We start from the raw sequence: 18,361 nt of genomic DNA on the forward strand, positions 1-18,361 counted from the left end.
GGATCTTTAGTTGGAAATTAAAGGGAAAGTGGTGGAAGATTAAAACAGCTTATCAATTGTCTGTGCTATGCTACCAGTAAAGATTAACTTCATCCCTATTATTTAAACTGTTTAAGAACTTCCAAAGTTCCTCTTTCAAAAATAGCGTAATGTCCACTAAATAAAGGAAACTTTAATTTCAGTGATAAGAAACAGAAGAGGAATTAATAAAATATGGAAAGTTTAGTGCATCAATGATCATAGGGCTAGATCAAGATTATTCTATGTATTTGATTGATCTAAAACAGTACTGAATCAACCATCCGCATCCATTACAATATATTATAACAAATCTTTCCTTACAGAAAAAGTTAGAATATAATTTGCATTTGATTGCTCCTTAACAAACTTAAAACCTCTTAAAGCACATCGCACATAATGATAACTCGAAATTGTTCAATTAATGTAAACATTAATTAAATGAGTCATCTAATAAATTGTTCATGTTTTTACTTTACTGGTTCAGCAAAGAACATACGGAAGGATAATACAATGGGGTCATCAACCACAACCTGAACAAGTAGGTGAAATTTTGATTTAATTTCTCATCCAATTGACAACAATGTTGTCAATGCAGTAGTAGAATCATAGAGTTGTACAGCACGGAAACAGACCCTTCGGTCCAAATCGTCCATGCCAAACAGATATCCTAAATTAATCTAGTCCCATTTGCCAGCACTTGGCCCCCATCCCTCTAAACCCTTCCTGTTCATGTACCCATCTAAATTCCTTTTAAATGATGTAATTGTACCAGCCTCCACCACTTCCTCTGGCAGCTCATTCCATACACGCACCACCCTTTGTGCGAAAATGTTGCCCTTAGGTCCCTTTTAAATCTTTCTCCTCTCACCTTTAACCTGTGCACTGATACATCCTGGTCCCTGGATGCTGGGTATAGTAGCCACGTATTAATATGAAGTTTAATTGTTTTCCATTATTCTATAGATCTTGCATATTCTACTGAAATGCAATCTAAGTTATGTGTTGAAGAATTGGAATGAGAGTTGAATGCCTGACTAAGAGTTGAGAACTGAGCCAAGTGACTCAATAACTTAGTTCCTGTGATTCCAACTTTTAGCAATTCTGAAAAAAAACAAATCTTATGAAATCTATAACTAACATTTGTTTGACTCATTAATTCAGACAGATAATATTTTCATTATAAAAAGTCCCACTCCCTAAACAGCATTGATCAACAACAGAGATGAAAACTGGCTTGGTCAGTGATAGAAAATGAGCAACAATGATTGGATATCCAGTTTTATAGTTACCTAGTTTGCAAGGATGTGTTTTGCATTACTTTCAATTTCAAATATGATCCTTGGTGATCCTGAAGTCTATTGTCATTCAACTGGAATACTTTTCAAAAGTGAAATTAATAGATCCATATTAAAATATAGAGCTTTGTGTTGATCTGAAAGTGTTCCTCTTAAACTGACAAGTACAAAGTTGATATTCATGTCTTCAGCATGAGCTTGTGTTATAGACCAGGCCAGAGCCGTCAAAACATTTTAAGAAAGTAGCCCAGACACTAACTTTGCTCGTTGTTTTAAGCAGGTGTAACGTGGATATTCCAGGAGTGATGCAGCTGGTCAGACCACTTAGTTTTAAACAAAACAAAGTTTATTTACAAGATTACCAAATGAAAGACAAAAAAAACCAAAAGAGAATAACTTAGCCTGTCCAAAAACCCAACAGATTATCACAACTTAACGATGCTGTTCCAAATGCTTGCAACAATCCCCTTAAAAACCCCTCTGCACAAAAGGTAAGCTAAAACACAGGGTCTTACAGGAGAGATATCAGAGAGAGGGAGGATCAGCAAGGACCTGCTTCTTTGGGTCCAGCAGCTTCACAACTCTGTTTACTAAAACCAAATCAAACGAGAGAAAAGCTGAGCTGGGAGAACTGGCCACTCCCCTTTCATTGTACAAGTGTTTTTTTTAACTTGAAAGCCTTTTTCCTCAGGCAGTATCTGTTGGCTGTAATCAAATTGACCCTAAAACCCATCCACGCCAGACCTTTAGGAATCACTGCTTTTATGTCCTCTCTGAAAAAAAAGCCAATAACAGTATAGCCTTGTTAAAGGAGCAGCATTGTCCCACTTGAAATACTTTCTCAATAATTCTTTCATCTGTTCATATAGTAAAGTTATATGTTTACTTTCATTGTATAAATCGTAATGTTGTAGAACTGATCGTCATTGCACATAATTGATATGGTCAGGTGATAAGGGGGTTGAATGGCTCCCCCTTTTCCTTCTCCTCATTTGTCTGCAAAGGTTATTTTTGATTTTGGAAAAGAACAAATTTGCCAACTTACTGAGTGACTGTTTATGCACTGTGATCTTAAGGAGCCAATTGGATAGATTTTCTTGAGTTTAACAAAGAAAGTGGGTAAATTTATGATACTTTAACTGATCTAAGTAAAATAAAAGATTACAAAGTGGCATGAATAATTTGGTTAAATTATAGTCTGTGAACATTAAAAGGAATACCCAGTCTGTAATTTAGTGACTTAGCTCGCTTTCAGCAGATCAGTAGGCTTGCTGTGTTCTTTCAGTAGTTTTCTGCTTTCTGTATCAATGCAGTTAAAAACTGCAGATGGGTGATTTATCTGTTGTTCTGGAGATGTACGAATGAGATTGAATTCTGGTTTTAAACCTTGAGCTCTATGTAGATAAATAATAGTGTAGTAATAAATAATAATAGATCAGTCAAACAATAGTAGATAGGCTCAAAAGCTTGCAATTTCGATGGGGAGAGAAAGACTGGAAAGATCTCTCTCAACTTGCTGTCCTCTTTCTTCTAAGAAAAATGTATCTTGGAACTATATAAAATATTAGTTAGGCCACAGCATGTTGTGTGCAAGTTCTGGAACCCACATTATAGAAGGGATCTGATAGCATTGAAGAGGTCACAGAAGAGATTTACCAGCACAGTTGAGTTTCAATTATGAAGATAGATTGGATAGGCTGGGGTAGTTTTCCTTACAACAGGGGGAATTGAGAGGGGATGTAATTGAGATGTACAAAATTATGAGGGACATAGATAGGGTAGAAAGGAAAGAAACATTTGCCCATGATAGAGGGATCAATGACCAGGAGGCATAGATTTAAAGTAGGGAGCAGAAGACTTAGAGGGGATCTGAGGAAAATCTTTTCCATCCAAAGGGAATAGGAATCTGGAATTCACTCCCTGTAAGGGTGGTGGAGGGAGAAACCCTCATAACATTTCGGTAGCATTTAGAAGTTCATGGCATTTCAAGGCATACAGGATTATGGGCCAATTTCTGGAAAATAGGATTAGAATAGTTAGGAGGTTCTTTAGACCAGTGTGGATGTGATGGGTCAAAGAGTCCTTTTCTGTGTTGTAAGGCTCCATGACTCTATGGCTTAAAGTATATAAAATGTTTGCTTCTGATGTGACTGCCCCCTCCAGCTGGCTAATAAGTCAAACATGGTTATTTAATATTATTTAATTAGACCAGTTCCTGGAAATTCCCCTTTTAGCTGGGGTCCCATTATTCAAGAAGTTTAAGGATTTGGCTCACCCAGTTGAGTGTTTGTATGTTTTGCTATTGGAACAGGAATTAGGATTCATTTATGCTCAATCAGTGTCATTTTCTTTGATAGATTTTTGTAAACATGTGTCTCCATCTCAATATTGTTAGAATGTGGAATGTACAGTAATGCAAATTGGGTAGCCATTGTAGCTGCATAGTTAGTTCACTTTTACTCTGCATTTTTAGTCAGTTTGGGTTTCTAGAAAGTGGATTAGCGTCATTATTTGATATTAAGCAAACCTTCATGACATATCGGATATAGATTTAGTATTTCTCTGTGTTTTTTTCAAATTTAAGTAACAGAAAAAGACACTTTGGCCCATCACATCCACACCAGTCAAAAACAACCACCTAACTTTTCTAATCCCATTTTACAGAAACTTACCCAGAGCCTTGTATGCCTTGGCATGCCATGAACATCTAAGTGCTACCTAAATGCTATGAGTGTTTCCCCCTCTACTTCAATGCAGTTCAAAGGGTGTGTGACCATGTTGTAAGCATCATCTTTTGGCTGAGATATCTTCCTTCCCAGGCGTGTATTAAAAGACACCATGCACTATTTTGAAGAACAGTGGGAAGATTCATCTTGGCTAATATATATTGCCCAATCAACATAATTGAAAGAGGTTTTATCTTTATGTTTCTTGTTGTGGACAAAATGATTGCTGCATTATTTAAATCACAGCTGTACTATTCTTTCCAACAGTACTTAATAGGGTATTTTTTGTTAACTGATGATTGAATTAGGCTGCTCAGGAGTTGTGTATACTTAGAAATTTGAATGATAGATTTTGAATTCAAAGGGAACCACATGTTGAGGAGGCAAGTAAAGCTAAGGTAAAAGATCAGCCATAGTTTTATTGAATTTTGAAGCAGGCTTAGGGGGTTGAATGGTAGTCAGTTATTCCTTTTCTTATATTCTTATATTTATAAGGCAATTTTTAAACAAATTGTTTAAATTTTTAAACTAAATGTGGATTAGTTTTGGCTTTGTGTTGATGAAAGCTGTGCACTGATTGTGGTGCAAAGTCATTTAAATGGCATCTAGTCAACAGATGCAAAACCATTTTGAGGTGTAAACGCTTTATTACATGGATTTCATACCAACTGCCAGAGTTAACATTTGTGTCTAGTGACCTATCTTCACAATTGGACCCGCAAAGTTAACTCTGCTTTCTCTCCACGAACAGTGCTAGACCAGCTGAGTCTTACCAGCAAATTTTATTTTTGTTTCAGATTTCCAGCATCCGCAATTCTGTGTTTTATTGTAGACATAAAAAGGTGTTTAGTTCATAAGTATTTTAAATAGCTTAATATTTCTGCTCAGATATCAGAGAGACTAATTTTAAAGACCCACACTAAGTCTTGCACAGTATAATTTATGGCCTACAGTGTCTTCATGTGCTGTTCTTATTAAACATATTACTTCCAAGAAGACTAAAGAACTAAAATTAAATTTGGTGAAATATTGCTCCACATAATAATGCTAAATTGGCACCCTGCATAAGGAGCCATTTTATGTTATTATTCTGTATTACTAATTTTCTGATTGTAAGTCAGTAGCACAAACACTTCAATCTCAGCTGTTAACTGTGCAACTGCCATGCCATAGTTATTCATACAGTGATGAAAGGTGGTTGACATGCCACAATCCATCATATCTTTCTCCTTTGTTCCCCATTGTAATTTGAATCTTAATTAAAGAAAGTATAAATGTTTCTGTAACAAATTGCAATAATTAAGTTTATAAAGAGGTATTGTGGATAGCAACTGAGAGAAAGTTATCAATTATATTGGTACTTATGACCAGTTGACAAGGAGACAGACTACTTAATCTCATTCGGTTCAACAATAGGAAATATGTTGGATGATTTTTACAGCTTCATAATAAACTGCTAACTTATTGTTGCCAGCCCAAAGGACTGCTGTTTCTCATGCAATAATGTAAGCTTTCCATTCTACCATTTTATATTGCCCTTAATATAGGGAAATAGTTCAATGGATCATAACTACTTAAAGAGGTGAGAGTTAAGAAGAAAAGTACCCAAGACATCTGAAACAAAAACAGAAGGTGTTAACAGCTCTGTCAGGATCCAAAAAGTGTAGACAAGTTAATATTTTAGCCAGACACCCTTTCTCAGAACATGGAGCAAATGTTATTTTTAACAATGTCTCACAAGATAACATATAATTTGCAAGCAAAGTTCAAGCAATGATCTCATTGGGACAGAGTAACAATTTCACCCCACTGCATGTATTACGGTTTAATTTTTAACAGTATGTTTAAAAAAGGGTAAATCTGTGACCAATTTAAACTACAGAAAATAGATTGTTAAGCATTGGCCTAGTAGTAATCACAATAATTTCAGAAGTTGTGTATTTGTAAAGTACTGGCAAGAAGCCCTTAAAGTTGCAAATACCATACTAAATTTTAAAAATGCTTTCTCTCTGTTTTCTAAGCTCGGCTTACCAGATGGGTAAGCAACCTATGCTCTGATCTCTGCCAGTGTGACTGGGGGTGCTGAGAAGCGTGTACATGTTGCCAAAAGTGATATTTATTCTAAGAGAGAAAAAGGACTGGCATTCATATTTCACCCTTCACAATTTCAGCAAGCTACAAACCACTTTACAGTCAGTAATTTAGTACTTCAGAATAGTGGCACTGTAGTAAAATATGGAAGATAATTTTCAAGGCCCCACAAATGGCAGTGCAATAAATTATCAAGTTATATGATTTGATGATATTGGTTAATTAGTTTCAAAATTCCTAAGCCTAAAATGAAGAAAGACCTGCATTCATAACATGCCTTTCATGGCTACTTTAAAGAGAATGAATTGTTCCTTGTTTTTTAAAATATAGACACCGTTGTGTCATAAGGGGTGAGGCAGTCAATTTGACTGCAGCAAGCACCTACAAACCATGTATGATGATGGCATAATAATTTGTTTTGTAATGTTAATTCAGAGTTTAATATTGGCCAAGGCACCAAGGATAATTTGCTGCTCTTCTTCAAAATGGTACTTGGAATCTGTTATATCCACCCAAGAGAGATGATAGGATACTTGGTTTAAAAACTCATTCAAAAGACCATGGAAAATGACACTCTCTCACTACAACCATTAAGTATCAACCTAGATTACACAGTCAAGTCTGCAGAGGGATGTTTGAATCAATGATTTTCTGTACTAGACACAAGTGTTCTGCTAAGGCAAATACTTGAGTAGCCAACATATGGCATGATCTCCTTGCAGATAAATGCTCTGTTTTTTTTAATATAGTTAGGTATGATGATGAGGAGTGTTATCCCAGTTGATATTATTAAAGGACAATTTAGATCTCAAACTGAAGTTGGCTTGAAAAATCATATTTTTTCAGTCACGCATTGAAACACAAGCATATACTGCTAAAGATTTGGTTTTAACAATAGCACAGAAAAAAATTACTACAAAGGTTTGTTATGCAAAAGAGTTCAGAAGAATTTTGCAAAGGGGGTTGGAGGGTGGTCTGTGGCAGTGAAAGGCTATAACAATTCCTTAGAGAGCCTGGAGGTTCTGTTCTGTTCATCATGGCCCCACACAGGAAATGAAAGCAATAACTGGCAGGCTCTCTCACTGTAATTTCTGATACTGCTCACAATGGACTTTACTTGTTGGGAAAACCATGATCTTTTTCACAGGTAAGCTGAATTAACTTCACTGTTATGGCCAGATGAAGTTCTGGGAGCCTAATTAGCAAATGAGAATATAAACTTTGCCAACCTTGATCAGAGACAAAAAAAACTGCAGAAGCATTGATCAGACAGCTTAGTTTCCTATCCAAATATATCCATTAAAATAGAATATGGTTATGTCCAGGTAGTTTTCTGGTGGATACTTTGCCCGGACAATAGATTTCAATTCACGTCATTTCTGCTATTTAAACTTTCTGTCTTACATCTTTTCTGTATGCTTCATATTTCCAACAGATGGTAATTGTTTTTCCAATTTCTCATGTTAATCTGTATTTTAACCTTCAGAGAAATTTTATTTGATGAGTGAAAAATATCTGTCTTCTGCCCATACAAAGCTTCTAAAATCCAAAATAGTACTTAGGTAGAGTAACAGAAGAGACAAGCAGTGAACAACCTGTAGTTTGTGTTCTTTTAATACTGCACAGCAAAGCAAGTGAAAGCATATTTGCAGTTATCTGGTACAAAGATAGAAATTGCTGGAGAATCTGAGCAGGTCTGGCAGTGAATATGGGAAGAATGCAGAATTAGCATTTCGAGTCCAGTGATTGTTCTCATCAGAATTAAAAATTATTAATGTCGTATTCTCCCCATCGATGTTCCCAGACCTGTTGAGGTCTCAAGCAATTTCTGTTTTATTTCAGATCTCCAGCATCCACAGTTCTTGTTTTATTACACTCATCTGGTAGTTGGAGTTTTGACATTACACTTCTAAAAGGTAGAATATATCCATTATTGTTTTATTTACTTTTTATGCCTGAGATCTGTATATTGTCATGTATGTCAATTAGTTTCCGGAATTTATAACCTTTGGTCTTTTATATATCCTCGCTTCTATTTCAGTCATCTTACAAAGGAGCTTCTCCTAAATATTGTGAAGTACCTGATCAAGGCATTCTGTTTTCTATTTCTACATTCATTTCCAATTTCCTGGTGATCATCCCTTCATAATTTGGAATGCTGTCATAATATGTAAATACTTCATTGGTCAGAACATTGTGTATATGAATTGGGATATCATGTTGCATCTATACAGAACATTGGTAAGACCACTTTTAGAGTACTGTGTACAATTCTGTTTGCTCTTCTATAGGAAAGATGTTGTTAAACCTGGAGGGTGCAGAAAAGATTTACAAGGATGTTGCTGGGACTGGCGGATTTGAGTTAAATGGAGAGGCTGAATAAGCTGGGGCATTTTTTCCTGGAGCATCAGAGGCTGAGGGGTGACCCTATATAGAGGTTTACAAAATCATAAGGGGCATAGAATGCAAGAATAGCCAAGGTCTTTTTCCTAGGCTGGGGGAATCTAAAACTAGAGGTCCTAGGTTTAAGGTAAGAGGGGAAAGATTTAAAAAGGACCTGAGGGATATTTTTTTCACACAGAGGGTGGTGCGAATATGGGATGAGCTGCCAGAGGAGGTGGTGGAGACAGGTACAATTACAACATTTAAAAGGCAGGCTGGCAAGTAGGACTAGATCAAATTGGGATGTCTGGTTGACGTGGACGAGTTGGACCAAAGGGTCTGTTTCCGTGCTGTCTGACTTTAAATACAAAGGTGTAAATAGGGTCAAATGAAGGGATCTGATCAAGTCTATCCCAGGACATTGTGGGTAGCAAAGGAAGAAATTACAGGCACCTAGCAGAGATATTTGTGTCATCTACAGCCACGGATGAGGTGCTGGAAGACTGGAGGGTGACTAATGTGCATTTATTTAAGAAAGGCTGCAAGGAGATGTCTGGAAACTATAAACCAGTGAGTCTGACATCAGAGCTAGGTAAGCTTTTGAAGGGGATTCTGAGAAACAATATTTACATGCATTTGGAGAGGCAAGGAGTGATTAGTGATAGTCAGCATGGCTTCATGTGTGAGGAATCATGTCTCACAAACATGTTTGAGTTTTTTGAGGATGTAAACATGAAGATAGATGAGGGCAAAGCAGTAGATGTCTGAATGGACTTTAGCAAGGCCTTTCACAAGGTTCTGCATGGAAGACTGTTTAGTAAGGATAGATGACATAGGATTCAGGGAGAGCTAGCCAGTTGGATACTATATTGACTTGATGGGAGGAGACCAGGGGTGGTGGTTTTGGCGGGTTGTTTCTCAGACTGGAGGACTGTGACCAGCAGTGTTCCACAGGGCTTGGTGCCGGGTCCACTGTTGTTTGTCATTTGTATAAATTATTTGGATGAGAATTTATGAACCATGGTTATAGGTTTTCTGATAATATCAAAATTGGTGGCACAGCAGATAGTGAAGAAGATTATCTAAGATTACAAATTGGGCCAATGGGCTGAGCAGTGGCAGATGGAGTTTAATTTAGATAAATATGAACTGTTACATTTTCATAAGATGAACAAGAGCAGGACTTACGTAGTTAATGGTAGTGCCCTGTGGAATGTTGTTCTACTGAGAGACCAAGGGGCTCAGGTGCATAGTTCCTCGAAAGTTGTGTCATAGGTAGACAGGATGGTACAGAAGAAATTTGGCATGCTTGCCTTCATTGGTCAGACCACTGAGTATAGGAGTTATGTGGTGGTTGTACAGGACATTGGTGAGGCCACTTTTGGAGTGCTGTGTACAATTCTGACTGCCCTGTTATAGGAAGGATATTATTAAATTAGAGGGGGTGCAGAGAAGATTTACAAGGATGTTCCTGGAAAAGGAGGGTTTGAATTATAAGAATTATAAGAGGCTGGATAGGCTAGGACTTCATTCACTTGAACATAGCAGGTTGGGGAGTGACCTTTTGGAAGTTCATAAAATCATGAGGGGCATCAATGAGGTGAATAGCAAAGGTTTTTTTTCCTAGGGTAGGGGGAGTTCAAAATGAGGAGGCATAATTCTAAGGTGAGAGTATAAACATTCAATAGTGACCTGGGGGGGCAACTTCTCACACATGTTGATTGAATTGCCAGCAGAAGCAGTAGATGCAGGTATAGTTCTAACATTTAAAGGACATTGGGAGATAGGTACATGAATAAGAAAGGTTTAAAGGTTTATGGGCCAAACATTGGCAAATGGGACTAGTTTAATTTGGTCAGTATGGACGAGTTGGACCAAAGGGTCTGTTTCTATGCTGTATTATTCTACAACTCCATGACTCTAGCAAGTAGCACAAGATTTCTGTGGAGCATAATCACCAGCATCGACCCTCAGCTTATTTCTGTACCGTAAATCTATGTAATTTGATAATGGCTGTGTTTTTTGGCTATTGGAGAGTTAATTTATTTTCATTGTATTAACTTTAGAATGTAATGATTATAAGAACGCATTTTTCCTTCTTAAGTACTGCCTAAGTATATAAGCTTGACTGCTTTAAGGTCATCCATTGTATCGTTTTACTATAGGCTGTTGTATGGCTTTACTTAATCAGAAAAATTTAATTTTGCCAGTTTACTGAAAACTGCTATTCGAATAGTATGCAATCCAATCCATCTGTTTAAGGACTCTGCAAAGTCACGTCAGCATGTATCATAAATTAGACTGTCAGCTACTCCTGTCCATCGATTCCAGCACAAATTGTGAATGAATGAACCTTCGTTGGCCACGGACTATTGGCCGGTCAGTAGGTTGCAGCAATTTACAGACATGCAGTATTTAATAAGTGGAAACACTCTGCCCTATGCAGTTTGTCATTTGGAGAGGGACACATTAGATTGTATGACTTGAAATTATGTCAGGCCTCTGACAAGAGAAGATAAAATAAAAGCATAGCACAAAATAAACTCTGTGTACAGTTACCTAGTTATGATGATATCTATGAAATACCTTAGATCCCAATAATGTAAAGCATCATGTGGAATTTCCTGCCTGATATTAACATTGATAATGTACATAATGATTCTTTAATCTATTATTTGCTATAAGACGCACATGTATTCAAGAAGTTGTACTTTTTATATATTTTCATGGGATTTAAGTATACTTGACAAGGTTTGCTATTTAGGCGGAAGTGGGTATTGCAGATGCTGGAGATTAGAGTCAAGATTAGAGTGGTGCTGGGAAAAGCACAGCTGGTCAGGCAGCATCCGAGGAGCAGGAAAATTGACATTTTGGGCAAAAGCCCTTCATCAGCCCTTCCTGATGAAGGGCTTTTGTCTGAAATGTCGATTTTCCTGCACCTCGGATGCTGTCTGACCTGCTGTGCTTTTTCCAGCACCATTCTAAGGTTTGTTATTTAGTTATTGATCATCATTCAATACTGAATAGGGGAGGACAGCAGATCACAACCTTCTTTGTTGGTTGTGGTATTACTTTGCTTAATCTTTCCTGAAGAAGGGCTTATGCCCGAAACGTCAATTCTCCTGTTCCTTTGATGCTGCCTGACCTGCTGCGCTTTTCCAGCAACATATTTTTAAGCTCTGATCTCCAGCATCTGCAGTCCTCACTTTCTCCTTGCTTAATTTATAGCATGTTCCATTTGCTGTTTAGAATACATGTAGAAGTGTGTTGTAATAACTTTGGTTGGCACTTTATATTTTGATATTTTTGATACTGCTTCTGGTGTGCCAGTTTTTAACTCTTCAGTGAACTAGGGTTGATCTTTTCACTTGATGGTAATGATCAAGTAAGGGATATGCCAGGCTATAAAAATACAGATTGTTATTGAACACAGTTCTACTACTGCTGCTGACCCATATGCCAATTGGATGCCCACATTCTTCAGCTGTTAGATCTGTCCAATTTTCATCATGGAAGTGCCACATACACAACAGAATGGTGATTATCCACAATGTGAACCTTCACAATGACTATGAGATGGTCACTTCTACCAATACTGTCATGGATGGATATATCTGACAGGTAGAAGGCTCTTTTCCCTCTTGTTAATTCTCTCACTGCCTATTACATGAACAATTTGACAGATATATCCTTCAGGACTTGACCAGCTTAAATGGTAGTGGTGCTTGGAAGCTATACTTTTTGATGGAAATTGAAGTCTCCCAGCAAGAGTATATTCTTGCCCTTGCTACTCACAGTCTCTCTTCCAAGTAGTGTTCTATAAGAAGAACTGATTCATCAGCTATGGGAATTGACAAGTGGCTTCCATGTCCATGTTTCACTTGATGCCATGAAACTTCATGAGCCCTACGACTAACACAGGACATACCTAGCAAAAGTGATGCCAGAGCTTGGTTATAAAATAATATTCAGTAATATGATCATAGCAGTCTGTTGTTTGATTAGTCTGTTGAACACCTCTGGGAGAAAGTGAGGATTGCAGATGCTGGAGATCAGAGCTGAAAAATGTGTTGCTGGAAAAGCACAGCAGGTCAGGCTGCATCCAAGGAGCAGGAGAATTGACGTTTCGGAAATAAGCTGCCTGACCTGCTGCGCTTTTCCAGCAACACATTTTTCAGCTGTTGAACACCTCTGTCAGGCATAAGTCACCTGATGCCAATGAAGAGAATTTTACAACAGTCACTGAGTGGTATGTCATTTTCTTTTGTCATTTCCAATGCTCAGGTTGATATGGGGTAATCTGTCTGATATTATTCATTATTAATTTTTCTGCAGTCACTAAAGCATGAATTGGCAGAGTGCCTGCTGGTGGCCAGCTTACACCAATTTGAGTTTGCAGTCAGTGCAATTTAACCCCAGTCTTAGACTGATAAAAAACACAATGTCAGGTTTTAACAATTTGACAATATAAAATGGGCAAATACTACTTTTCCACCCATTTTACATGCTCAGCTTTCTCATCCATTGTTATGAAATGGCAAGATAGCCCTTCTCAACAACTATTTTATACTTCTGTGCTCCTCAACAGCTTAAGGAAATAAACAGTACTTATTTTATTATTTTGCACCTTCATGGCATTCTAAAATCATTCAAAGCCAATTAATTACTTTTGAAACATTGTTATGTAGACAGAAACAGTTAATTTTCATTCTACAAGTTCTCACATATAATCATTTGATCTGTTATGATGGCATTAACTGTGAGATAAATGTTTATTAGGACACAAGAACTATCTGATAATGGGGGATCTTTTACTTTCATCTGAATAGCAAGAAAAACTGGTTTGATATTTCATCTGAAAAGCTGCACTTTCAACTCTGCACAACTGTACTACATTGAAGTGTCAGTCATAGATTGTGTGTTCAACCTTTGGAGTTTCTTTGAACACAACCTTGTAAAAACCTTGTTTAGTTGAATAGATAAAGTTGGCAATGACACCAGTGGATTTGTGTTTTTCTTTGAATAGTGTCATGAAATAGTCAATAATACCATGAGTCAGCACAACAAGAAAACATAACACCAGTTTGTCATTTCAATTCAAGCATGCAAATGTGAAAAGAAACAATAAGTTAAATAAAAGAGTGATTTTACAAATAAGCCAATGCATTGAAATTGTAAACGTTGAAGTTAGAATTGGTTTCTGTAGGAGTCTAGAAGAACAGAATAAAACATTTTAAATTCAGCGTTTAACCACATAATTTCTGAAGTATGTAAATTAGCTGGCTGAGCTTTAAATTTATTTTCAGACATTTTGTCATCATGCTCAGTAATATCATCAGTGAGAGTCTCTGATGAAGCGCTGGTGGTATGCCCCGCCTCTCTATTTATAGGTCTTGGTTTCTTAAGGTGGCTGATGTCATTTCTCATTCTTTTTTTTCAAGGAAAGGTAGATAGGATCTAAATTGATGTGCCTATTGATGGAATTCTGGTGAGAATGCCATGCCTCTAAGAATTCTCGTGCGTGTGTTTGTTTCGCCTGTCCTAGGATGTGTGTTGTCCCAGTCAAATTGGTATCCTTCTTTGTCAGTATGAATAGAAACTAGTGATAACGGGTCATGTCTTTTGGTGGCCAGTTGGTGTTCATGTATCCTGGTGGCAAAGTTCCTGCTAGTTTTTCTGATATAATGTTTTTTTACAGTTCTTGCATGGTATCTCGTAAATGATGTTAGTTTTGCTGGTGATATCTAATGGATCCTTTAGGTTAATTAGTCGCTGTTTAAGTGTGTTGGTAGGTTTGTGAGCTACCATGATGCCAAGGGGTCTGAGTAGGCTGGAAGTCATGTCTGATATGTCTTTGATGTAAGGTAATGTGTCTATAGTTTTGGTTGCATTGTGTCTGATTGTTTGGGTTTGTTTCTGAGGAATCGGTGTTTGTGTTTATTGGGGTAATCGTTTTCTTGAAAACTTTGTACAGATACTCTTCTTCTGCTCTTTGTACTTCTTGGGTGCTGCAGTGTGATGTAGCTCATTGAAATAATGTATTGATTATGAGTCTGAGGGACTATGGGTCAGCGGGCTGGAGAAATAAATAAGACTGACTTCCAAAAAATGAAACCAGACGGATCCAACACACCATGCTTCTACGGATTACCCAAAATTCACAAACCAGGAGCCCCTCTCAGACCCATAGTCCCTCTACCTGGAACACCAACTTACAGATTGGACAAGGAGCGACACCAATGACTAAAATACTTAGTAGAAGACTCACGCCACTCCATACACTCCACCCAAGAATTCCTGAAGACACTAAGATAGAAGAGGATGAAATAATGGTCTCCTTTGATGTAACAGTCCTGTTTACATCCATCAACATTAACCTGGCCAAGGAAACACTGACTACACTATTAGAAGACCCAAAGACACATACACCAAACATCATTAACTTCATCAGCATGGACTGTATTGTTAAGCTAGTGGACGTATGCCTTACCACACACTTCACCTTCAACAACAAAACCTACAGACAAACCAATGGAACACCCATCGGATCTCAGATATCAGAGTCCTTAGCAGTAATGCAGAGACTCAAACAAACAGTTCTGCCAACCATCCAACACAAACTTTGGGTCAGCTTGGTTTCTTAAGATGGGCAGAAGAAAATCACCTATGCCATGTATTCAAAAAGAATGGGTGCCCAATGAACACAGTTCACCAATTTCTCAGCAACAAACCCAAACAAGCAGACAAAACATGTCCAGAAACCCTAGTCACTCTCCCCTACATCAAAGACATCTCGGAAATGACTGCCAGACTACTCATCCCTTGGCATCATGGTAGCCTACAAATGCACCAACACACTAAAACAGCAGCTAATGAACTTGAAAGACCCTATACAGACAAGCAAAACTAATGTCATTTACAAAATACCGTGCAAGAACTGTAACAAACACTACATTGGACAAACAGGCAGAACACTAGCCACCAGGATACATGAACATCAACTAGCCACAAAAAGACATGACCCTCTCTCACTAGTATTTCTTACATACAGATAAGGAAGGACACCACTTTGACTGGGACAACACACCCATCCCAAGACAAGCCAAACAGAGACATGCATGACTATTCCTAGAAACATGGCATTCCAACCAGAACTCAATCAACAAACACATCTACCCCATCTACCACCCCCTAAGAAAAAGAGCAGGAAATGACATCAACACAGGAAATGATATCACCAACCCAAAGAAACCCAAACATATAAATAGAAAGCAGGAATTATCAGCAGTCTTCGCCCGGAGGCCCACTGAAGATGTTACCTAGTATGGTGACGAAACATCTGGAAATGAACCTTCCAGCTCAGCGAACAAACCTACATCCAGATCCTCAACCTGAGCTACAAATCTTCTCAAAACTAACTAAGGTGTTCAAGAATTATTTAGTGGAGTGAATGGAGTGGCGTGAATCTTCAATGAGGTGACTTAGGTTTTGGTGGAGAACTCTGTCAATAAACACATCGATTTAGATCCTATCTACTTTCCCTTGAAAAAAGAACCAGAAATGGCATCACCCACGTTAAGAAAGCAAGACCTATAAATAGAGAGGTTGGACATACCACCAGCACTTCACCAGAGACTCTCATTGATGATGTTACCTAGTATGGTGACAAAACATTTGAAAACAAACCTTCACCTTCAGCGAGCTAACTTACATACTTATCATCAACCTTAGCTACAAATCTTCTCAAAAACTGCTACCTATTCTTTTCTTAGGAAGTGATGAGGGCGCTTCCATTAGCCCCTGTGACAGTAGGATAGGGAAGGAAAAGTCTTCACAAACTTCGACGTTATTCTCTAACATTTACTGGAAAGAATATTTTTCTGGATATCAGATGAGGATAAGAGTAAGCTTGACATTATTATTCCATAGTTGATTCATACATTGATACTCAATAAATGGTTTTCCACATGCAAAGAATGGTTGTTTGAAAAGGTAACTGAGGACAATCACATCTTTATGGTACTACATCATGGCACAAACTATTGATCAAGCGAGGGAAGGAAAGATGTTGAGGAAAAAAGGAAAAACATTTTAAAGCCCCACCAGGACTTTTAGTGACTGAGAAAATAAAACAAATCTCTGATTCTCTGTGTATGGCAACATCATGAAAGTGCTTCCTTCAATATTCTGCAAAAATGTGGATACATTGCAAAATAACACTAAAGATTTTGCTTGAATTGCCAACTGAAGGTATCCGCTTTATTAATTTTACATTTTGTTGTGAAATAAAACAAATAAGACATGCTCGAGTTCAATTCTCAACTAGGTGAAAGTTAAGAAAGTGAGTTCCTCCCATTTCATTTCAGTATTTCAATTATGATTTGTTGTTGCCCACTGAAGAAAATGTAAATCAAGAATTCTACTCAACTAGATGTCTTTACATCTGACAGATAAAAATAATCATTCCAGTAAACTGATTAATATACATATATAATACAGAGTTTTATATGCCAAGCAAATTAAATCACGCCTTCATTGTTTGGTCTCATTTGTATTAGGCAAAATGGGAGGGAAGATTGCATGTTTTAAAGATTGGAACAAATTGCTGGGCATATCCCTCCATCTGATCAGCATATATATTTATCACTCTCTGAGAGGTGAACCAAGCTTCTTTTAATTACTTGAATCCAAAGTGCCACATCTGACAGCATTAGGAACACAGTATATGTCCTCCACTGCACACAACCCTGTCATGGATTATTAAATCAATTTCATTAGCACATGATGCTGAATTATAATTTTGTGAGGAATTTGATACTAAAGTTTTACAAAGGAGGAAGATGAAGGGAGGAAATTTAACTGCAACTTATTACAGGCCAAGGTCAAGGCAATGGCAAAACAGGAGCTATCACTCTACATGCTTACAAATTTTTTACAGTTTATTTAAAATGTTATGGCAGAAGTAGGCATCCTAACTCCTTCATTTTCCGTTTGCAAAGCCATGCATTTTTGGATGGGTTTGCAGAGAAGTAAGACACTATTTCCAGTGTTAAAAGGAGACATGCAGTTTAGGCTTTTCACCCTCCACTCATCGGAACAAGATGTAAGAAACAGACTTGAAAAAAGGACATCAATTTATACACTTCATCTTCTTGTGTACTTTCAGCAATGTCACCTTTTGCTGTAAAAATTGGTGTTCCTTTTTCAAGTCTGTTTCAATTCTGTCATTGACCTGAATGGTGCCAAATGAATTGCTTTGACTTTTTGTCTCCTGTTAACAATGTTTATGTTCTGTACGACTAAACACTATTTATCTTCAGTGTGCGATTATCAGTGAACAGGTCTCCCCTCTTGGCTTACCTCGTACATGGCATTGCATTTTGGTTCACAGGAGTATGTTCATTGGAAATTCAGCTTGGCCTTCAGTTGGGCTGGTTACTCAATTGACTAGGCAATTAGCACAAGGAGAAAGTGAGGACTGCAGATGCTGGAGATCAGAGTCGAGAATGTGGCGCTGGAAAAGTGCAGCCGGTCAGCCAGCATCCTAGGAGCAGGAGAATCAACGTTTCGGGCATAAGCCCTTCATCAGCAATGAGGCTTGTGTGTCGAGGCTGAGAGTTAAATGGGAGGAGAGTGGGGTTGGGAGGGAGGTAGCCGGGAAAACGATAGGTGGCTAAGGGTGAGGGAGAAGGTGATAGGTCAGAGAGGGCAGTGATGGACGGGACTGGAGGGTGGGGCCATAGTGAACACTTGGGACTGGGTTAATGTGAGGGAGGGGAAATGAGGAAGCTGTTGAAATCTACATTTATCCCATGTGGTTGCAGGGTCTCAAGGCGGAATATGAGG

The 18,361-nt window shown here is 37.8% G+C and overlaps 1 protein-coding gene across 1 annotated transcript in view; it reads left to right on the forward strand.

Moving 5' to 3' along the window:
* Positions 1-7,180: 7,180 nt before the first annotated feature.
* LOC140494701 (uncharacterized) overlaps positions 7,181-18,361 on the forward strand; it is an 88,711-nt gene continuing 77,530 nt past the window's right edge. The window contains exon 1 of the mRNA XM_072594194.1: positions 7,181-7,280. Within this exon, the coding sequence (XP_072450295.1) occupies positions 7,240-7,280 (41 nt within the window). The 5' untranslated portion in view covers positions 7,181-7,239. The remainder of the gene's footprint in view (positions 7,281-18,361) is intronic.

Source organism: Chiloscyllium punctatum, chromosome 24 (assembly GCF_047496795.1).
Source record: "Chiloscyllium punctatum isolate Juve2018m chromosome 24, sChiPun1.3, whole genome shotgun sequence".
Classification (NCBI taxonomy): domain Eukaryota; kingdom Metazoa; phylum Chordata; class Chondrichthyes; order Orectolobiformes; family Hemiscylliidae; genus Chiloscyllium; species Chiloscyllium punctatum.